Genomic DNA, 21,930 nt, shown 5'->3' on the forward strand with positions numbered 1-21,930 from the left:
TTTTATATATAGTAGTGTGCATATGTTAATCCCGAACTCCTAACTTATCCCTCCTGCCATCCCCTTTGGTAACCGTAAGTTTTTATTTATTGATTTATTTGCTGCGTCGGGTCTTAGTTGTGGCCCGCCGGCTTCTCTCTAGTTGTGGTGCGCGGGCTCCAGAGCACATGGGATCCAGAGCATGTGGGCTCTTTAGTTGTGGCCCATGGGCTTAGTTGCCTGACCAGGGATGGAACCTGCGCTCCCTGCATTGGAAGGTGGATTCTGAACCACTGGACCACCAGGGAAGCCCCCATAAGTTTGTTTTCTATGTCTGTGAGTTTATTTCCATTTTGTAAATAAGTTCCTTTATATCATATTTTTAGATTCCACATGCGTGATATCATATGATATTTGTGTTTTTCTGTCTTAGTATGATAATCTCTAGGTCCGTCCATGTTGCTGCACATGGCATTATTTCATTCTTTTTATGGCTGAGTAGTATTCCATTGTATAAGTACGCCACATCTTCTTTATCCATTCATCTGTTGCTTCTGTGTCTTGGCTTTTGTGAATATTGCTGCTATGAACATTGGAGGGGAGTGCATGTATCTTTTTGAATTAGAGATTTTGTTTTTTCTGGATATATGCCCAGGAGTGGAATTGCTGGGTCATATGGTAGTTCTAATTTTAGTTTTCTGAGGAACCTCCATACTGTTTTCCATAGTGGCTGCACCAATTCACCTTCCCACCAGCAGTGTAGGAGGGTTCCCTTTTCTCCACTCCCTCTCAGCATTTGTTATTTGTAGACATTCTTTTAATATACGTTTATTTATTTATTATTTTTGTCAGCATTGGGTCTTCGTTGCTGTGCACGGGCTTTCTCTAGTTGCGGTGAGCGGGGGCTGCTCTCTGTTAGTGTGCGCGGGCTTCTCATTTGCGGTGGCTTCTCTTGTTGCGGAGCACGGGCTCTACGCGCATGGGCTTCAGTAGTTGTGGCTCGCGGGCTCTAGAGCTCAGGCTCAGTAGTTGTGGTGCACGGGCTTAGTTGCTCCGTGGCATGTGGGATCTTCCCGGGCCAGGGATCGAACCCTTGTCCTCTGTTTTGGCAGGCGGATTCTTAACCACTGCCACCAGGGAAGTCCCTCCCCTGTAGACTTTTTAATGATGGACTTTCTCACTGGTGTGAGGTATATTGAGCATCTTTTCATGTGCCTATTGGACATCTGTATGTCTTCTTTGGAGAAATGTCTATTTAGGTCTTCTCATTTTTGATTGGGTTGTTTGTTTCTTTGATATTAAGCTGTGTGAGCTGTTTGTATATTTTGGAAATTAATCTCTTGTCCATAGCATTGTTTGCAAATATTTTCTCCCAGTCCATAGGCTGTCTTTTCATTTTGTTTATGGTTTCCTCTGCTGTGCAAAAGCTTTTAAGTTTAATTAGGTCCCATTTGTTTATTTTTGTTATTATTTCTGTTATTCTAGGAGATGGATCCAAAAAAATATTGCTGTGCTTTATGTCAAAGAGTGTTCTGCCTATGTTTCCCTCTGGGAGTTTTATAGTATCTGGTCTTACATTTAGATCTTTAATCCTTTTGGTTTTTTTTGGTGGTGCCATGCAGCTTGTGGGATCTTAGTTCCCTGACCGGGGATCAGACCTATGCCCCCTGCAGTGGAAGTGCGGAGTCCTAAGCACTGAACTGCCAGGGGATTCCCTTTAATCCATTTTGAGTTTATTTTTGTATATGGTGTTAGAGAATGTTCTGATTTCATTCTTTAGCACGTAGCACCACTTATTGAAGAAGCTGTTTTTTCTCCATTGTATATTCTTGCCTCCTTTGTTGTAGTTTAATTGACCATAGGTTCATGGGTTTATTTCTGGGCTCTCTATCCTGTTCTATTGACCTGTGTCTGTTTTTGTGCCAGTACCACACTGTTTTGATTACTGTAGCTTTGTAGTATATTCTGAAATCAGGGCACATGGTTCCTCCAGCTCTGTTCTTTCTCAAGATTGTTTTGGCTATTCGGGGTCTTTTGTGTTTCCATACAAATTTAAAAATTCTTTGTTCTAGTTCTGTGAAAAAGGCCGTTTGTAATTTAATAGGAATTGCATTGAATCTGTTGATTGTCTTGCGTAGTGTGGTCATTTAAACAGTATTGATTCTTCCAATCCAAGAACACAGTATATCTTTCCATCTGTTTGTGTCATCTTCAGTTTTGTTCATCAGCATCTTATAGTTTTTGGAGTACAGGTCTTTTGCCGCCTTAGGTTTATTCCTAGGCATTTTATTCTTTCTGATGCAATGGTAAATGGGATTGTTTCTTTAATTTCTCTTTCTATGCCTTTATTTATTTTTTAAAGGAATGTTTATTTATTTATTGCCACGTTGGGTCTTCACTGCTGCGCTCAGGCTTTCTTTAGTTGCGGCGAGCGGGGGCTACTCTTTGATGCCGTGCACAGGCTTCTCATTGCGGTGGCTTCTCTCGCTGTGGAGCACGGGCTCTAGGTGCACGGGTTTCAGTAGTTGTGTCTCGCGGGCTCTAGGAGCACAGGCTTAGTAGTTGTGGCACACAAGCTTAGTTGCTCCGCATCTATGCCTTTATTTTTTAAAGGGTGTTTTCTTTGGACGTAGAATGCTAGGTTGACAGCTTTTTATACTTGGCAGTTTAAAGATGTCGTTGCAGTGTTTTCTGCTTGTTGCATCGTTTCTGACTGAGTGTTGGTGCTCGTTCTTATCCTTGTAAACCGTGTGTAGCATCACCCTTTTTTTCCCTACCTTTAAGGTTTTGTCTTCATCTTTAGTGTCGGCAGTTTGGCCATCACATGGTGTTTTTTGTGTGTGTTTGTTCTGCTTGGAGTTCTTTAAGCTTCTTAGATGTATGGGATGATAGTTTTAATCAAACCTAGAACATTTTAGGCCATTCTTTCTTTCTTTTTTTTGTCTGTGCCCCGCGGCATGCGGGATCGTAGTTCCCCGACCAGGGATCGAACCCACGCCCCCTGTGTTGAAGCGCAGAGTCCCAACCACTGGACCACCAAGGAAGTCCCTAGGCCGTTATGTCTTTGAAAAGTTTTTCTGCATGATCTTGTCCCTCATTTCCTCTGGGACTTCTTTGCCCGCTAGGTCACTGAGGCTGTATTTGGTTTTTTCCTCCAATCTTTCCTCTCTGCAGTTCATTTTTATGATTCCTGTTACATTGTTTTCAACTCTACTGCTCTTTTCTTTCTTATGTTTCACGTGCTCTTAAGCCTGTTTAATGAATTTTCCACTTCAGATATTGTATTTTTCAGCTCTAGCGTTTCCATTTTTCTTTATAGTTTTTCTTTTCTGCAGAGATTCCCCATCTGCTCAACCATTATGTCCATCTTTAAGTCTTAAATGTATTTATAAAAACTGTTTGGAACTTCTTGTATGCTAATTGAGTGTCTAGTTCATTTCTGGGTCTGTTTCTTTTAACTTTTCCCCTGAGGATGCTTCTTATTTTCCTGCTGTTCTGCTTGTCTAATAATTTTTTTTTAATTAAATTTATTTATTTTTGGCTGCGTTGGGTCTTTGTTGCTGTGCACGGGCTTTCTCTGGTTGTGGTGAGCGGGGGCTACTCGTCGTCGCAGTGCGCGGGCTTCTCATTGCGGTGGCTTCTCTTGTTGCGGAGCACGGGCTCTAGGCTTGCGGGCTCTGGAGCGCAGGCTCAGTAGTTGCGGCGCACGGGCTTAGTTGCTCCGCGGCATGTGGGATCTTCCCGGACCAGGGCTCGAACCCGTGTCCCCTGCACTGGCAGGCGGGTTCTTAACCACTGTGCCAGCAGGGAAGTCCCTTGAGTATATTTTTGATGTCTCTTCATCTGTTGTCTCCAAATACTGATTCTGCCCAATCCCTCCCCCTTGCCTCCTCCTCTGGACGACAGTTACACAGTCGTTAGATCTTTTCCCTGTCTCCTGTCCTACGTCTTCCATACTTTTGTCCTTTCGTGTTCTAGTCTGGGTACTTTTTTTCTGCGTAATCTGTCACTGATTCTCCTCCAGGAGCTGCAGCGGCTGGAGACAGAGCTGGGCCGACCCCCTGAGCGTTGGAAGGATGCCTGGGATCGGGTGAAAGCTGCCCAGCGCCTTGAAGGCCGGCAAGACGAACGTGTGAGCGGGGGTGGGTGTGGGGGGCTGGGGTGGGCTTGCTGCCAGGAGGAGGTGGAGGCCACCCCCCTGACACGGGCCCACCCTCCTGCCCCCAGGGCACCCCCAGCTCCCTGTTGGTGTCCAGCGTGCCCCACCACCGCCGCTCGCTGGGTGTGTACCTGCAGGAGGGACCCGTGGGCTCCACCCTGAGCCTCAGCCTGGACAGCGACCAGAGCAGCGGCTCAAGTGCGTCCGGTTCCCGCCAGGCAGCCCGCCGCAGCACCAGCACCCTGTACAGCCAGTTTCAGACAGCTGAGAGTGAGAACAGGTGTGAGAAGCAGCTCTCTGCACCGCGGACACCTCTGAGCTAGGGGGACCCGACTGGGGTCCCAGGCAGTTCTCAGATGGGTGCGGGCAGGTGCCTTTGGGGAGCGTCGTTATTTCTTAGGTGGACTGATTTGCCGGGGAGGCCATGATGGTGGCCTAAGCTGTGACCGTTGCTGGGGAGAAGCAGGTGGGCTTGGAAGGGGTTTGGGATATAGAACTGGCGACCACAGCCAGGCCATGGTGGCTGCGGAGGAGAAGAGGGACAGGGACCATGGGATACCTGTGAGGCTGGGGCCCAGCAGGCTGCATCCCACCCTCTGGGCCTGGAGGGGCCACGGTGCCGCAGTCGCCTCCCCGGACCGGCCTGCTCCGTGTCAGGGGCCGCTGCTCTGCATGTAGGGCTGTTTCCCTGAGACCCTGAGGCTCTGGTGTGGGACCCTCCCAAGTGTCTGTGCTGTGACGGGCGTGAGGGGGTCCTTTCTGGGGACAACGCCAGGCTTCTTCGTGTCCCCTTGCCCAGTGCTCCGGGCTTGGGTCAGTTTGGGGACAGGGGCCTCGGTCTTGCTGCTGGGGCTGGCGGGGGCGGGGAGGCGGGGCCGTTGCCGGGCCCTGATGGCTGTTCTGGCCGGTTCTCCTGCAAACGCAGGTCCTATGAGGGCACCCTGTACAAGAAGGGGGCCTTCATGAAGCCCTGGAAGGCCCGCTGGTTTGTGCTGGACAAGACCAAGCACCAGGTGAGTGGTCAGCGGGCTGGCTGGGGTGGGGAGTCGAGGGAGCCCTGCCCTGACCTCCTGCCCCTGCTCAGCTGCGCTACTACGACCACCGAGTGGACACGGAGTGCAAGGGCTTCATCGACCTGGCGGAGGTGGAGGCTGTGGCGCCTGGCACTCCCACTCTGGGTGCCCCCAAGACTGTGGACGAGAAGGCCTTCTTTGACGTGAGCTGCGGCTGGGGCGCCGGGGGATGGGGGGCGCGGCGCGGGGGGGCGGCGGCCCACGTGGGGCCGTGGAGTCAGTGTCCCGCGTCCCCAGGTGAAGACGACGCGTCGTGTTTACAACTTCTGTGCCCAGGACGTGCCGTCAGCCCAGCAGTGGGTGGACCAGATCCAGAGCTGCCTGTCAGACGCCTGAGCCCGGCCCTGCTCGGCGGCTCTGTGTCCAGTCGTTACAGACCACTAGGGGTGGGCAGGGCCCCCCGGCCATGTTTACAGCCCCCGCCCTTGACAGTATTGAGGCCCCGCCCCCAAATGTGTGTACAGCCCCCCCCTCCCCCCGCCCGGCCAGCTCTAACTCATTTTGGAGCCCTGGCTGAGCACCCGCCGGGAGCAGCCACGGTACAGCCCTCGCGGTGGGCCTGTAAATATCCCCTCTCCCGCCCTGTCAGCATGCTGGCCCCGGCCGGCCAGCCGCAGACAGCCTGTTCCTAGAACCAGAGTCTATAAAGAGCGCTAATGACACGCCGCACGCCTGCGTCTCCTCCGTGTCCTGGGGCCGGGGTGGGCGGCGGGGGCCAGCATCACCAGGCTTTTGCTTGGCGCCCGGCCACCCATCCCTCCAGGCCTCAGAGGCGATCCTGGGGCTGGTGCGGAAGGCGCCACCTAGAGGTGTGTGTGTTGTGAAGAAGGGGGTACAGGGGAGCTGTCCGGAGTCCAGACCTGCTGGCCCCTACCCTGGTCAGATGAGAGTCAGTCAATGGGATGGGATAGGATGGATGGAGGAGTGGGACGGGGCCTGAGGAGGGGGAGACACCAAAGAGGGTGGGCTCTCTGGAGAGCAAGGGTGCTTCAGGACTTGACTTGGGGGGCTTATGTATGGGGAGGTGGGGCACAGGGACCCGACGGCCTCCGTTATGGGCACTTGGCTCCAAACGCCTGTCTCTGTCTCTCTCCTGGGGTCCTGACCGTCCTCACCGCCGCCCCCCCCCCCCCCCCCCCCCCAGTCTTGGCTGTAACGCAGGTCACTCGCCCATTCAGACGTGAGTCCCACCCAGGCTAGGGCCTTACTAGCAACGGGTGCCAACCAGGGGCGGGGCAGGGCCGGGTGGGCAGCAGGTGGGGTGTGTGGGGCGGAATGTGGCACCGCGGAGGCTGGGAGAACATCCCAGAGTGATCAGGGTGGCGGCCACAGCTCCTGGTCAGGGGGGCTGGTGGTGCGGGGGGCCCGGCCGGCAACGGCACCCGTCAGTGGGAGCTAAGGCGGGGCTCACCCAGGTCCTCCCTGGGCTCACGGACAGCCGTCAGGCTGACATTCCTGTTGCCCAGGAACCTGTGGGTCTGGGGTCCCTGCCCGAGACGCAACCTCCAGGCAGAGCTTGTTTCACAAAGAAAAAAAGAGCTCAGTCTTTACTCAGGAGTTCACTCAAAGACGGGCCCGGGAGCAGCAGACGACCCCCGCTGCCAGCCGGGTTGGGGCTCCAGGGCCCGCAGCGTAACAATACGCGGGTCTGTCGGTGAGAATAACAACTTTTATTGGGAGTCGTGGGGTCTGGGTGCCCTTCAGAACAGTAACGTGAGATACCCCGCCCTCCCCGGCAGGTGCAGGGTAGCCCTCCCATGCCCGGGCACTGCTGGGCCCTCTGCACCCTGTCCTGCACGCCCGTGGCCAGCTCCTGCCAGGCCGCGGGGGGGGCTTGTTTTTTTTTAAGGCAGTCACGTTTGCAGCCTGGCTCAAGGCCAGCTCCCAGGGCCACCGGGCAGCTAAAACCCCGTCTGGCCAGTCCAGTTCCAGACCCACGTTTGTCCCCAGAGCCTCGGAGACCCTCTCCTGCGCTAGATTAAAAAGTGCAGACACGTGGCTCTCTCCGCGTTTGTTAAAAAACGGATAAAAACAGGCTCAGAGCCTGTGGCGCAGGCAGAGCCCCTGTCTGAGGCCTTATTGCTGTGTGTGGGGCTGGACCCTCAAGGCCCACCCGGAGTCAGGCAGGAGAAATGCAGGCTGGGCCGTCTGACTGGTTCCAACTGCCAGCTTTACCAATGCAGCATTTATTTTAAAATTAAATTAAGTTAAATTAAAGAAGACAAACTGCGTCACCAGGTAGTTTTCTTGGTTGGGGCGCCAAGGCTGGGCGGCGGCAGCATCACACGAGGCCATTTAAGGCGGCTCCCGCGGGCGGAGGCCCGTCAGTCTGCCTGCGGGGGTGGGTAGGAGTCGCTCAGGGCAAGGGTCCCCCCACCCAGCCCCTCCCCTGGTCCGACCTGCTCACCTGTCCTTCGTCACCGTCCCCAGGGTGGCCGCCGTGGAGACAGCTGGGGCTGCAGGGGTGACGGCCACGGCCAGCACAGGAGAGACTGCCGGGGTGGCCGGGGCGGGGCCGGTGTTGCCCGGTACTGTGGTGGCCGCCACGGCAGCCTCGGGGAGGACGGCCCCGACTGGGGCAGAGGTCACTTCCACAGGCGCAAGGGAGGCCAGGTCTGGAGGCGTGCTGGTGGCGCACTCAGCCCTGTGTGGCAGACAGGCTCCAGTTACTGGACCACCCCCGCTGGGGCTCCACCCTGCAAGGTGGCCCAGGCCCCTCTGCCACCCCAAGTTCCAAACACGCCAGAGACCGCCTGTCAGTCCTCCAGAGTGTTGAGCCTCCTTCCCAGCAACACTCATCCCGGGCATCCCGTCCCCCTCGGCCCCCTCCAGACGGCCCTCGCCACACCCCCACCCCGGTCTGGAACATGCCCCTTAGGTGCTCCTAGCAACCCTCACCACTCTGTGGACCACACAGGCCCAGAGCCCTTCCCTGGAACACCTCTCAGGCCACGTCTGTCCACAACACTCCCGCCGCCCACACCTAGAAAGGCTGAGTGCAGGAGGCAGGCGGCTTCGGGACACCCAGGCCTGGCACTCAGCTCTGGTCTGGGGGCCCAGAGGGCAAGCCCACGGTCCCCCCACCAGCCCACACCTGCCCAGCGCCTGCTTCTGCTGTGTGACGTCTCCTCCAGCCCGGCACTGACCCTCGCGAGCCAGTGACGGCAGAGCCTGGAGACAAGCCCCGCGTGTCCCCCCACAATGGCCCAAGGCTCACGAAGACCGCCCTGAGGACCAAAAGGCTTTGCTTTCGGAACAACAACTGCTTCTCGGAGCCGGGTGGGTTTTGGGGGAACGGGGAGTTAGGAAGAGGAAAAGGTTTTAAGAATTTCGATGACTCTAAGCTTCAAGAAGGAATCAAACCGTATGGGAGCCGCGTGTACACCTTTACCCCAGCGCTGAGGTTCTCCCCGGGCCCAGGCGTCAAGCTCGCCCCACCCTGCAACGGCCGCGTGAACCGCCCCTCCCCCGACACGCACTGCGCAGCTTGACCCTGCTCCCTCCAGGCTGTGCCCACTGCCCCGAGCCCCACCGCAGGGCGCCAGCGGGGACGGGCGCGCCCTGGGGTCCTGGGAGCTAGACTGGACCCCCAGCGTCAGCAGGGACGCTCCAGGGTCACTGGGTGGGGACCTCACGGGAGCAGCACGGTCAGTCTCTGCTCCTCATCCCCTCGTGGGGGTCTGGGCTGGCCCCCCGGCATCCCCCCCAGCCCCTTCAGGCCTTGACCCCAGCACCACCTTCTCCCTCACGTCCCACCAGCCCTCCTGCCCCGTTCCGTCTTCACCGCACGCGGTTCCTCACGCTGCCCACCCGCCCAACCAGGAGGCATGTGTCCACCAGCCGACCCCAGAGGCCCGGGCCTTCCCCCTGGGCGCAGGGGTGGGGCGCACGGGCCAAGCCTGCAGGGAGGACGACCCAGGTCAGGGCCCCAAGCAAAGTCCCAAAACACCCCCGTCCTCCCGGTCCAGCGTGATGGACACGTGTGTCCGAGGCGCCCGGCTGAGGCGGGCGCCAGTCTGGGACTAGGCACCCACCCCAGGAGAGCGGCAGCTCCAGAGCGCACCCGGAACCCCAAAAGCCTGGCAATTCTCTCCGACGCAGCTTGAGGCGGGCTGGCCCCGTGCTGTCTCAACGGCCACCCCAGCTTCCACCTGGACGAAGCGGTGTCCCTCCTGTCCAAAGCTGACCTCCAAGGGGTCACGGGGCCGTCAGGACAGGAGGGTCGGCCTGCCCCTGGGCCGGCGGAGTGCTGCGGACAGCCAGACCTCCGTGTGCACCCGGGGGCCCGCCACCCAGCCTGTCCTGCTCACCTGGGGACCGACGCTGGCGGTGGGGGAGCCTCCCGACGGGGACCCATCCTCACAGCCTCCGAGGCCAAAGCCACATTCTGCTTGTCCTCTCGGCTGCTGGAGGCCACCAGGGCCGCCTTCCTGGCAACACATGTGTTCCAGGCACCCAGAGCGGCCGGGCCAGCTGCAACACAGGGAGCCGGTGACACCAGGTGAGGACAGAGGGAACTTCAGCCCGCAACTGGTGACAGACCTGTCCCCCACACCCACTGCCGCGTGCGTGTGACGTGCACACGTGCGTCTGTGAATTCACAGGAACTTCAGGAGGAACGGTCCTCCCTGCAGGGAGGGCCAGCACTCAGCCTTGTGGCTGGCTTCCAAGTCCCTCCCCGTGTGGCCCTGATACCCTGGGGGGCTTCCAAGCCCATCTGACAGGGAGCTCAGGGCCAGGGCCCGGAACAGCTCCCAGGACAAGCACTGGGGTGGCATGGCGCACACGTGTGATCCACACCTAGCAGGCGGCCAGGCCTGGGGAGACAGGCTCTGCCTGGGGTCCTGGCGACACAGACGGGTGTGGGCTGGTCGGACCTGTGCGCTGAGGCCAGCCCGAGGGCCTCGCTGGCCGTCCTGTGCCTGGAGCCGGGGTCCTGACCCCTTCACACACCCACTCCAGTCCCCGCACGTGGCGCTGACTCCAACATCACCAGGGCAATACAGCGGCCCCGAGGTCTTGGCCTCCCGCTCCCGCCCCCCTGCCCCTGGGGCCGCCCCTACTCACGGGTTCTCTCTGGGCCCCGGTTCAGGCCACCCTGGGCATCGCCGTGACCTCTGTCCACGGGGGAGCTGCACCTGGGCCCCGACTCAGAGCTGCAGACGAGGCCAACTCTGAGCCCACGCCCAGGAGACCCGGCCCCCAGGCAGCCGGGGCCGCCCCCCGCCCCAGCCCCGCCTCACCAGCAGAAAGGCTGGAAGTCGGCAAACTTGGCCCAGCCTCTCTCCTCCGCAGCCGAGGCGCTGGGCGCGCTGGCCGCCCACACACTGGAACCCACGTCCATCGCCACTGCCGGGGCCAGGCCTGAGGCTGTGGAATTCACTGGCTCATCAGACACCGTCCAGGGGGCGCCTGCTGGGGGAGACGCGGTGTCCAGGCCCCTTGACCAGCACATGACCGGTGGTGGAGGCCCCACAGCAATGGTGTGGGTGTGCCTTCCCCCACGGTACTGGGGGACACCCACCTCTAGCCGTGACGGTGTGGCCAAGAGTGACCGTGACGGGGCGGGAGACCAAGGGCATGTGAGCGTGTTTGAAAGTGTGTGCCGGGGGGTCAGTGGGCATCAGGCCCACAGCAGCCCAGCCACACACACACACACACACACACACACACACACACACAGGCCCACAGGCCAGGGCACCAAATCCTCTGTCCCCCATGTTCCCGCCCAAGCCCCTTGCCCGGCCCGCACCCTGTGGCCCCATCATCTACCTTCTGAGCCACCCTCAACACGAGGACCTTCCTTCTGGACGGCAGCCCGAGGGGCGCCCGCCCGAGCCCCGTCCCCGTCTGCTTCCGAGCTCTCCTCCCCACCTTGGCCTCGGTGCTCCAGGCCGTCCTTCCGGCAGCTCTCCGAAGCGTGAGGGCCCCCGAACCTGGGGGGAGACCCACGGTCAGAGCAGCCCTTCCCGCCTGCCCAGGGCGCCACGGCACGGCTGAGACAGGGCTGGTGCCCGTGTGGTGCCCAGGCCCACCTGGCTCTGGTCACTCGGGCCACACAGTGTGTCTCCTCATCCTCCCAGAGGTCGTCATCCTCGTCGAAAGGCTGGATGTGGTCACTGCAGCAGGCCTCAAACAGAGCGGCACCGGGCTGCAGGAGAGCACACGTGGGCCACATGGCCCCCACACGCCCGGCCACCCCCAAGGGGCATCCACGGGACTCACGCTTTCCTCGTCAGCGTCGACGCTGAAGTTGATCTCCGCAATCCTGTCAAATGGGGCGCTGCGAGGACAACAGGGACGCCGTCAAGTCCCCCCAGGAGGGAGAGAAGGGGGAGGCAGCCCACCGAGGGAGGCAAAGGCAGGGGCGGGGGGCCAGGGCTGCAGGCCGAGCCCGGGTGGGTGCACGGGCTCCCCTCCCACCTCTGGATGGGCGGCTAGGGGTGACTCCCACCCGGCTGCTCTGCCTCCCCAGAGGGCGTCTCCAGGCGTTGGGCCACATGTGGCTTCCAGCTGAGCAAGTGTGATGGCTCTGAAGGCCAGGCAGGGCTAAGCCACAGGTCAGGGACCTGGTCACACCGAGCAGAGCCCGGCTCCCTCCCAAAGGCACGAGGGTGAGGCAGGTGGGCGTGTCCCACTGGGCTCACTTCACGCTGTCGTCCTGCTCAGCAAACTCCTCGTCGCTGAAGCCAAACTGGTCCACGAAGGTGGCCGTCATCTGCTGGACCTGGTACTCGGAGAAAGCCTGGGCAACAGGACCGTGGCCGCTCTCAGGAACCCCCCTGGTGCTTCAGTGGCTTCTCCCAGGTCCTGCCCTCTCGGCTGGGCACCCACAGGCAGCCATGTCCAAACAGCCTGTGACTCTGACTTTCCATTCGCCCACCATGTCCCCAAGGGTCTCATCAATGTCAAGTGGCCCTGCGGGCGCCCCCTAAGTAGAGGAGGGTGGGGCTGCACCCCCTGCAGAAGCGGGGGGATGAGCACCTCCCCGGCCCCGCCCGAGGCTCTGGTGACACGTGCAGGACACTCCCGAGGCCTAAGCGCTGCCGAGAGCGTGGGGATGAGGGGCCTGGCCTCACGCACCTGCTGAAGGGACAGCTCATTAGGGAAAACGCCCTCCATGTCCTCATCCTCACTCGAGGGGTGAAGATGGTGGGTGCTAACCTGCAACAGCCAGGGTGAGCGGGCATGAGACAGCGTCTGGGGCCGTGCCGACCCACTCTCCCTTGCAGGGCGTGCCGGGCCTCGGGCACCAGGAGTCCCGCAAGCCCAGGTCGGGCAGGGACCAGGGCGGGGACAGCGCTCTGCCCAGGGGGCCCCCCACTCTCGGCCGGCCTGGGGCCTGCTCACCAGGTCCACCGCGTTCCTGCGGTTGGCCTCCGTCAGCGTCTCCTCCACAAAGCTCTCCCAGCGCCCGCGGCAATCCGAGGGGAGCCCTGCGGGGAAGGCTGCCCGGTGAGCCCTTGGGATGGAGCCAGCAGCTGCATCCTGGTCCCGCGAGGGCTCACAGGCCGACCGGGGAGCCCCGGGGACACAGGAACCACGGGGCACGGGCACGTCCCTCTTGGCCTTACAGGCCCAACCCAGCAGGCCTGGGTGTGTCTGTTTTTCTGGGGAGGTCGGAGCCCAGAGACGTTCACAGTCCAGAAAGAGAGAACTTCACACTCGCCCCCAACCCCACACCGGGCCATCCTGGGTGCGCACGCTCGTCACAGGTGCTGACGGGCTGGGGGCCGGACTGAGAGCAGCCCGCTCGTGTCAGAGGGCACCCCCCCGCCCCCCCCCCCCAGCCTCCTGGCTCACAGCTGCCCTGGGACCACAGGGGGCCATGGCCAAGGTCACCATGGGGGCAACTAGGCGAGGGCACGGGGGCGGGGGGCCATGGAGGCCACGCCCATTGCACGACCAACTGGACGTCTGCGGGGCAGCTTCCCCAGCCCAGGACAGGGACAAACCCAGCACCTCCCCTGCCTGCCCCGGACTCGGCACCACAGCCCCCAGAAGGGATGGGGATCACCCCGCCCCGACAGCACACACGGCGCTCAGGGGCCCCCCAGACGGTGCTCACTCCTGCTCGCTGTTCACTGAGCACACGCGTCCCCCTGCCCCCTGGCCAGCCCTGTCCTCAGGCCCCCACACAGCGTGGGGGACAAACTGTCTTGGCTGTGAAACCAGCACGAGCCCCCAAGTGCCCTCAGGGTCCCAGCCTCTGTGGCCGTCACTGTCCATCACCCTCAGGCTGCCCCGAGCGCACGCCCCTGCTGTCACCCTGTCAGCCCTGTCACCATGTGCTGCTCGGGCTGGCCCGGCGTCCTCCTCCCCAAGAGGCCACACAGGCCCTTCTAAGCTGCCCGCCTTCTCGCATCTGAACCAAGATCCCTCGGGCTCTCCCCAGCTCAGGCCAGAAAGCCCAGTGCCTGGGAGCTGCAGACTGGGTGCCCAGAACGTGCGAGGGCTGGGAAGGGGCATGGGCGGCGGCTCCCCACTCGGGGCCCCGGATCGCGACGAGGAGGCCCGTGGGGTATGAGGGAGAGCAAGCCTGGCCAGGGTGGCCTCTGCTCAGGCCCTGCGGCCGCTCCCCAGATGAGCCACGAGCTCAGAGAAGAGCCGGACGGCGGAGCAGGAGAGCAGGCGTTTGGGCCGGCGTGGGCGGCCCAGGGCACAGAGGAGGCTGCCGCCCAGGCCCAGGCGCAGCTGACAGGACAGCCCCCGTGGCAAAGGGGGGGCCAAGTGTGTGGCACCAGTGCTGGTCCCGTCCGCCGACGGGCCAAGGGCAGGGGCGGGGCACCTCGGGCAGCGACACCTGGGCCTGGAGGCGCTCACCTCGGAGGACCTCGCTGACCTGGGTCTGCACGGGGCCCCCCTCCAGGCTCTGCACCACTGCGTTGGCGATCCGGGTGAGATGGCCCATGTTCCCGCGCCTCATGCCACCCGCTGCCCTGAAAGAGAGGGTGGCGTCAGGCCTGCCGCCGGCCCTCCTCCGCGGTGCCTCCAGCCGGCCCGGCCTCGGCTCTGCGGCCTCCTCCCCGCGGGCCCCACTGCCCTGCGAAGCCGTCTCGTGGCCTCGCCTGCAGGCTGCTTACTTTTGGAGCACCTGCTCCGCACCCGCGTCGCTCCACTCCCTGCCTACAAGTGAGGTGGGCATTTGCCGCTCCCACTCTGCGCAGACCACCAGACCCGCGCCCGGCTGGGGCTGCGAGTGTTGACCAAGCGCGTCCCGAGCCCCCAGAGAAGACCGAGGGTGGACCCAGGACCCGGGAGTAGGCAGAGCAGCAGGGGCAGCGGGCTGGCTCCCGTCCACCTGCACGTCCCGCACGGCCGCAAACACGTGGCTCTCCCCCCACTTCTCATCTCTCCCACACAGGACCCAACAGAGCAGCAAGTCTTCAGATCCCTGATGCAGCAGGAAGGGCGTCAGTTGTGAGACTCTGGCGCGTCCGTTACAGAAACACAGCCCTTGGGTCCCAGAGTGGACAGCGCTTGCTTTCAACAGTATTCTCTCTCTTCAGAGCCTGACGACAACCAGAGAGGAAGCGAAGGTGGTTCCCAATCGGTGGGCCCACCCGGCAGAGGAAGGGGGTCAGGAGAGACTGGGCAGAACTGGCCCAGACGCGAAGCCGGGCTGAGGGTGGAGGCCTGTGAGCAGCTGTCCAGGTCGCGGGAGAACCGCGCTGAGGCCGCGGCCTGCTGGCATCCAGGCTCACACGCCCGTCCACGGCTTACTATGGCCCAAGGAGCCCTCGGTGACAGCAGTGAGCCGTCCCCTCACACAGGTACACACCTGTGCACCAACACACAAGACATATACAGGAGCGGACTCAGCACAGGCCTCCCTGGGCACTACGCACACCGGGCCCAGCAGAAGGCGGAGCGGCCCCATCTTGCTCGTTGCTACTTGGGAGCGGACGCAGATTTGTGGGTTCAGTAACGGCAGGACAGAAGGGATGAACTAGGTGCGGTCGCAGAGCTCTCCTCACCTGCCCAGAGCAGCCCCTGGCGGGACAGAGTAGGAGCACAGGGGGGCCAGGGCTGCCCACTGGACCCGACCCTGCAGTCACACCAGGGACCTGGGCAGTCAAGACTTTCAAGCAGGAAGTGACACCACCTGCTGGTTTCAGCAAGATCCCAGCTTACCAGCAACAAGAGGGCAGATGGGGCAAGAGGGAAGCAGAAAGGGGCCCGGATGCTCTTTCAAGGGTCTGAGGCTTCAGTAAGAGAAGTGGCTGGAGGCTGGGATGGGGACGTGGGAGGATTCGGGACACAGTGCAGGCACAGGACTGGGGTCTCTGCTGATGGACGGGCAAGGGAGGAAGAGGGTGAGGGGCCCACGGAGCCAGGGGCCGGGCTGTGCAGGCCGCGTCACCCTGCCCCGCGCCCTGGCCCCGCCAGCAGCACTGCAGCTGCTCCCACAGCGGTGGGACCCTTCCTTGAAAACAAACCCTCCACGGCAGCCCTGGAGCCCCACGCGGAGCCCCAGTGGTCCTTACTGTGTGTGGTCATTGGCTTCCCAGGCCTCCAGGATCCTCTGGACCAGGCAACACTGCTGGAACAGCTGGCAGACAGGTGGCACGGGTCAGGGCCAGCAGGGCTGCACACTCCCCTCCACCCAGCCCTGGGCTGAGCGGGCTCAGCAGGCATCAGGCGCACACGTCAGCCCCAAGTTCACTGCGGCGGCGAAGCAGCACAGCCCAGCCTGCGGCCCCCGTGCGACGCCCAGGTAGGTTCTGCTCAGGCTCGCCCACGTGGCGACGGGGTCGCATCAGGACACTCTCGTCCCCTCAGCCTCCCGGAGGTCGTGTCCTCCCCCTCGGGCCACTCTCCTGCCTTCTCCGTCCAGGAGGAAGAGGCCGGCAGCCCCAGGGCTCACTTGCTTCCAGGCCCTCACACAGGCAGCTTCCCGTAACTGGAATGTTTGCTCCGGGCCCCAAATCGCATGCCCACCCCGCGTGTGGCCTCACTATCTGGGTGAGGGTCCCTTGCTGGCCTGCATGGCCGCTGCACACACCTACCCCCCCGTGGCTCTCATCACTGAAACCGCCCACTCCTGGCTATTTACCCCCTTGGCTGTGTTCCGGCTCAGGCCTGCAGGTGCAGCCCTTCTCGACCCTCTCCCAGGTCTCTGGTCAGGGGCCCCGTTGCCAAGCCCCTCCTGTCTGAGCCTTGCAGCCACCCGGGCAGAGCCGACCCCCAGGGCCCCGCGCGCATAGGTGGGCTCCTCGGCTTGGGGACCGCCTGGGCCACACGCTCCACCCACGTGCTGCTTCCTTCTTCCTTCCTCAGCGAACACCCACTAAGGCTGACTCCCTGCAGCCCCGCGCGGCCGCTCAGGACGCTCTTGCTTGCGGCCCCGGGAAGGGCGACCCCAGCGGGTCTCCACACAGTGTGCTCGGGTGAGCGGGAAAGCGTCAGGGAAGAGGCGGGCCGTGCAGAGCACCCACACTTTCCAGAGGCTCAAAATCCCAGAAAGTCTTCTTGTGAGAACTGGTATGTCCCCCCCTCCCCTGGCACCTCCCCGGCGCAGCATTCACACCATGACGGGGCTGCTTGCCCTCACGGCCTGGAGGAGCCTACCCGGGGGCAGCAACGGGGCTTCTTCTACACCCCTCCGGGGCCCTCCACTCCACCGGCTCTGGGGCCCTGGCAAACACGGACACCTTCTTTGGGATTTCCCGTCTCACGGGTGAAAGAGCAGCTCACCCCGTGTCCCGGGAGGATTAGAGGAGAAAGCACACGAGGGCCCAGAGCAACGTAACGTCCACACGGTCTGGGTAGGGTTCAGCACACGCAGCAACACACAGGACGCACAGGACATGCAGGACACAGCTACACGCGTGACGCGGCCTGGACCTACGTGGGTCACCATCGTGCTCTCAGGGCGGCTGGCGGCAGGCTGGAGGGTCTCTGGATCCCCGCTGGAGGGCGGAGGCTCCACCGCGCCCTCAGGTCCGCCGGCCACGGCCCTGTCCTCCCGGGCAGAGTGGGACAGGATGGCGGCTATGCACAGCTCCACTTGGAAGTGCAGGAAGTTATTCCAGGCGTACTTAACAAACAGGTCCTGGGGAGACAGAGGGTGAGGGAAGCCCCGTGTCCTGCAGGCCGAACGTGAGGGGCCCTGCTGCCCTGCCCACTTCCCCGTGCTGTGTCCTGACGTCCGGGCGGCCACGGGCCTTCCATCTCCATCCAGCTCCGTAATCTCTGCTCGTGTGACCGCTTCCTGTGGTTTCCTTATCCTCTGTCCTAGGTTAGAAGCTTCACCCGCAGACCCTCAACCTCCCTCCTTCTCCAGTGCATCTTGACAAGGCTGTAGGCCTCCCTGTAAAATCCACCGCAGCTACACTCTACACATTTTGCTATGTAGTATTTTTATCGTCTTTCCTTTATGATTTTATCTTTGACCCACAAGTTACTGGGAGTGTGTTCAATTCTCCAACCCCTGGGGATCCTATCCAGGAGGGCCATGAAATCAGGAGGTGCACACATGGACACTCCCCAAGGGAGCCCCAAGGGGCCCAAACAGAAGCTCCCAGGCAGACGCCCCCGAGGAGGCTAAATGGGCAGCTGCAGCCCCTCTGCATCGGTCTTTTCCAGACCTGCCCCTGAGGCGAGCAGAGCGGCACCAGCAGGGAGGCGGGACAGGCACACCTGCCACGCCCACATGGCCACCTCACACCCAGCAGGGTCCACAGCTGCCTGCACCCCACACCGTCTGCTGCCTACACGGAAGGAAGCGGGCTGCACACGATGGGGAGATGGGGCTGGGGAAAGGGGTGTAGGCTCCAGCCCAGGATATAAGTCTGGACCCTTCCTTCCCACCAGGGAGTGGGGAGCTGGATAAGGAAGGAGGCCCGTCTGCCTGACATAGCTCTCCTCCCCCACAGAAACACAGTCTCCAGTCTCGACTTCACCTTCTCTGCCTGTGTGACTTTGGGTGACACTGGAGGTGGCTTCATCCATGCTGCCTCGTCTTCAACAGTCAGACCCACCTCCCAATAAAGAAAAGCCCATACCAGATGGCTTCACTGGAATTCTACCAAACATTTAAAGAAGAATTAACAACACCAATCCTTCTCAAAGTCTCCCCAAAAAACTAAAGGGAGCACTTTCTACCAAATTCAGTCTGTGAGGCCAGCACTGCCCTGACACCAAAGACATCACAAGAAAAGAAAATTACAGACCAACATCCCTTAAGAACACTGATGCAAAAATTCTCCACAAAATACTAACAAACTGAATTCAGCAGCATATGAGAAGAAAATTATACACTATGACCAAGTGGGATTTATTCCCAGAATGCAAGAATGGTTCAACATGTGAAAATCCTTCAGTGTAATATACACCACATTAAAAGAATGAAGGACAAAAACCAGTCATCTCAACTGACACTGAAAAATCATTTGACAAAATTCAACACATTTTCTTGATAAAAACACTTAATAAACTAGGAATAAAGGAAACTTCCTCAACACAGTGAAGAGCATCTATGACAAGAGCACAGCAAACATCACATTCAGTGGTGAGAGACTGAAAGCTTTCCTTCTAAGACCCAAAACAAAGAAAGGATGCCCCTTTCGCCACCTGTATTCAGCACTGCACTTGAAGTTCTAGCCAGGGCCATTAGGCAATGAAAAGAAATAAAAGGCATCAAAACAACAGGAGAAGCCAACGCAGAGATTGGTTCAAGATGGCAGAGTAGAAGGACGTGCGCTCGCTCCCTCTTGCTAGAGCACCGGCATCACAACTGCTGAACAATCCTCGACAGGAAGACACTGGAACTCACCAAAAAAGATGCCCCACATCCAAAGTCGAAGGCGAAGCCACAGTGAGACGGTAGGAGGGGCGCAATCACAATACAATCAAATCCCATAACTGCTGGTGGGTGACTCACAGACTGGAGAACATTTATACCACAGAAGTCCACACACTGGAGTGAAGGTTCTGAGTCCCACGTCAGGCTTCCCAACCTGGGGTTCCGGCAACGGGAGGAGGAATTCCCAGAAAATCAGACTTTGAAGCCTAGTGGGATTTGATTGCAGGAATTTGACAGGACTGGGGGAAACAGAGACTCCACTAGTGGAGGGCACACACAAACTAGTGTGCACCTCGGGACCCAGGGGAAGGAGCAGTGACCCCATAGGAGACTGAACCAGACCTACCTGCTAGTGTTAGAGGTTCTCCTCAGAGGCAGGGGGTGGCTGTGGTTCACCATGGGGACAAGGACACTGGCAGCAGAAGTTCTGGGAAGTACTCCTTGCCGTGAGCCCTCCCAGAGTCCGCCATTAGCCCCACCAAAGAGGCCAGGTAGGCTCCAGTGTTGGGTCGCCTCAGGCCAAACAACCAACAGGGAGGGAACCCAGCCCCACCCATCAGCAGACAAGCAGATTAAAGTTTTAATGAGTTCTGCCGACCAAAGCAACAGCCAGCTCTACCCACCACCAGTCCCTCCCATCAGGAAACTTGCATAAGCCTCTCAGATAGCTTCATCCACCAGAGGGCAGACAGCAGAAGCAAGAAGAACTACAATCCTGCAGACTGTGAACAAAAACCACATTCACAGAAAGACAGACAAGATGAAAAGGCAGAGGGCTATGTACCAGATGAAGGAACAAGATAAAACCCCAGAAAAACAACTAAATGAAGTGGGGATAGGCAACCTGCCAGAAAAAGAATTCAGAATAACGATAGTGAAGATGCTCCAGGACCTCGGAAAAAGAATGGACGCAAAGATCGAGAAGATGCAAGAAATGTTTAACAAAGACCCAGAAGAATTAAAGAACAAACTAACAGATGAATAACTAAAATGAAAAATACACTAGAAGGACTCGATAGCAGAATAACTGAGGCAGAAAAATGGATAAGTGACCTGGAAGACAGAATGGTGGAATTCACTGCTGTGGAACAGAATGAAGAAAAACGAACGAAAAGAGATGAAGACAGCCTAAGAGACCTCTGGGCCAACATTAAATGCAACGACATTCGTATTATAGGGGTCCCAGAAGGAGAAGAGAGAGAGAAAGGACCCGAGAAAATATTTGAAGAGATTTTAGTCGAAAACTTCCCTAACACGGGAAAGGAAATAGTCACTCAGGTCCAGGAAGCACAGAGAGTCCCATACAGGATAAACCCAAGGAGAAACACGCCAAGACACATAGTAATCAAACTGGCAAAAATTAAAGACAAAGAAAAATTATTGAAAGCAACAAGGGAAAAACAACAAATAACATACAAGGGAACTCCTATAAGGCTAACAGCTGATTTCGCAGCTGTTAACAGCTGATTTTTTTTTAGAAACTCTAAAAGCCAGAACGGAGTGGCAAGATATATTTAAAGTGATGAAAGGGAATAACCTACAACCAAGATTACCCTACCCGGCAGGGATCTCATTCAGATTCAAGGCAGAAATCAAAAGCTTTACAGACAAGGAAAAGCTAAGAGAATTCAGCAGCACCAACCAGCTCTACAACAAATGCTAAAGGAACTTCTCTAAGTGGGAGACACAAGACAAGAAAAGAACCTACAAAAACAAACCCAAAACAATTAAGAAAATGGTAACAGGAACATACATATTGATAAGTACCTTAAACGTGAATGGATTAAATGCTCCAACCAAAAGACACAGGCTCGCTGAATGGATACAAAAACAAGACCCATATATATGCTGTCTACAAGAGACCCACTTCAGACCTAGAGACACATACAGACTGAAAGTGAGGGGATGGAAAAAGATATTCCATGCAAATGGAAATCAAAAGAAAGCTGGAGTAGTAATACTCATATCAGATAAAACAGACTTTAAAATAAAGACTGTTACAAGAGACAAGGAAGGACACCACATAATGATCAAGGGATCAATCCAAGAAGAAGACGTAACAATTATAAATACACGTGCACCCAACATAGGAGCACCTCAATGCATAAGGCAACTGCTAACAGCTCTAAAAGAGGAAATCGACAGTAACACAGTAACAGTGGGGGACTTTAACACCTGACTTACACCAATGGACAGATCATCCAAACAGAAAATTAATAAGGAAACACAAGCTTTAAATGACACAATAGACCAGACAGATTTAATTGATATTTATAGGACATTCTACCCCAAAACAGCAGATCACACTTTCTTCTCAAGTGCACACAGAACATTCTCCAGGATAGATCACGTCTTGGGTCACAAATCAAGCCTCAGTAAATTTAAGAAAACTGAAATCATATCAAGCATCTTTTCCGACCACAACACTGAAGATCAGAAATGAATTACAGGAAAAAAACGTAAAAAACACAAACACATTGAGGCTAAACAACACGTTACTAAATAACCAAGAGATCACTGAAGAAATCAAAAAGGAAATAAAAAAATACCTGGAGACAAATGACAATGAAAACACAACGATCCAAAACCTATGGGATGCTGCAAAAGCAGTTCTAAGAGGGAAGTTTATAGTTATACAAGCCTACCCCAAGAAACAAGAAACATCTCAAATAAACAATCTAACCTTACACCTAAAAGAACTAGAGAAAGAAGAACAAACAAAACCCAAAGTTAGTAGAAGGAAAGAAATCGTAAAGATCAGAGCAGAAATAAATGAAATAGAAACAAAGAAAACAATAGCAAAGATGAATAAAACTAAAAGCTGGTTCTTTGAGAAGATAAATAAAATTGATAAAACATTAGCCAGAATCATCAAGAAAAAGAGATAGAGGACTCAAATCAATAAAATTAGA

The 21,930-nt window shown here is 57.9% G+C and overlaps 2 protein-coding genes across 8 annotated transcripts in view; one reads left to right on the forward strand and one right to left on the reverse strand.

Annotated features, from left to right (window-relative positions):
- Positions 1–5,873, forward strand: part of SBF1 (SET binding factor 1) — a 28,300-nt gene extending 22,427 nt beyond the window's left edge. Inside the window, 5 exon segments of the mRNA XM_032647083.1 lie at positions 4,004–4,111; positions 4,207–4,418; positions 5,064–5,151; positions 5,223–5,354; positions 5,449–5,873. Of these exon segments, the coding sequence (XP_032502974.1) occupies positions 4,004–4,111; positions 4,207–4,418; positions 5,064–5,151; positions 5,223–5,354; positions 5,449–5,547 (639 nt within the window). The 3' untranslated portion in view covers positions 5,548–5,873.
- A 987-nt stretch (positions 5,874–6,860) lies between these two features.
- PPP6R2 (protein phosphatase 6 regulatory subunit 2) overlaps positions 6,861–21,930 on the reverse strand; it is an 84,166-nt gene continuing 69,096 nt past the window's right edge. For 3 of the 7 annotated variants that reach the window (XM_032647076.1, XM_032647079.1, XM_032647075.1), the window contains 14 exons: positions 17,063–17,266; positions 15,699–15,763; positions 14,035–14,150; positions 12,562–12,647; positions 12,295–12,375; positions 11,859–11,956; positions 11,437–11,494; positions 11,247–11,362; positions 10,984–11,147; positions 10,455–10,626; positions 10,279–10,367; positions 9,522–9,684; positions 7,619–7,855; positions 6,861–7,544 (listed from right to left, as the gene is read on the reverse strand). In XM_032647076.1, the coding sequence (XP_032502967.1) occupies positions 7,493–7,544; positions 7,619–7,855; positions 9,522–9,684; positions 10,279–10,367; positions 10,455–10,626; positions 10,984–11,147; positions 11,247–11,362; positions 11,437–11,494; positions 11,859–11,956; positions 12,295–12,375; positions 12,562–12,647; positions 14,035–14,150; positions 15,699–15,763; positions 17,063–17,266 (1,701 nt within the window). In that variant the 3' untranslated portion in view covers positions 6,861–7,492. The remainder of the gene's footprint in view (positions 7,545–7,618; positions 7,856–9,521; positions 9,685–10,278; positions 10,368–10,454; positions 10,627–10,983; positions 11,148–11,246; positions 11,363–11,436; positions 11,495–11,858; positions 11,957–12,294; positions 12,376–12,561; positions 12,648–14,034; positions 14,151–15,698; positions 15,764–17,062; positions 17,267–21,930) is intronic. The other 4 variants (XM_032647080.1, XM_032647078.1, XM_032647082.1 and 1 more) reach the window with 3 other exon arrangements.

Source organism: Phocoena sinus, chromosome 10 (genome assembly GCF_008692025.1).
Source record: "Phocoena sinus isolate mPhoSin1 chromosome 10, mPhoSin1.pri, whole genome shotgun sequence".
Taxonomy (NCBI): Eukaryota; Metazoa; Chordata; class Mammalia; order Artiodactyla; family Phocoenidae; genus Phocoena; species Phocoena sinus.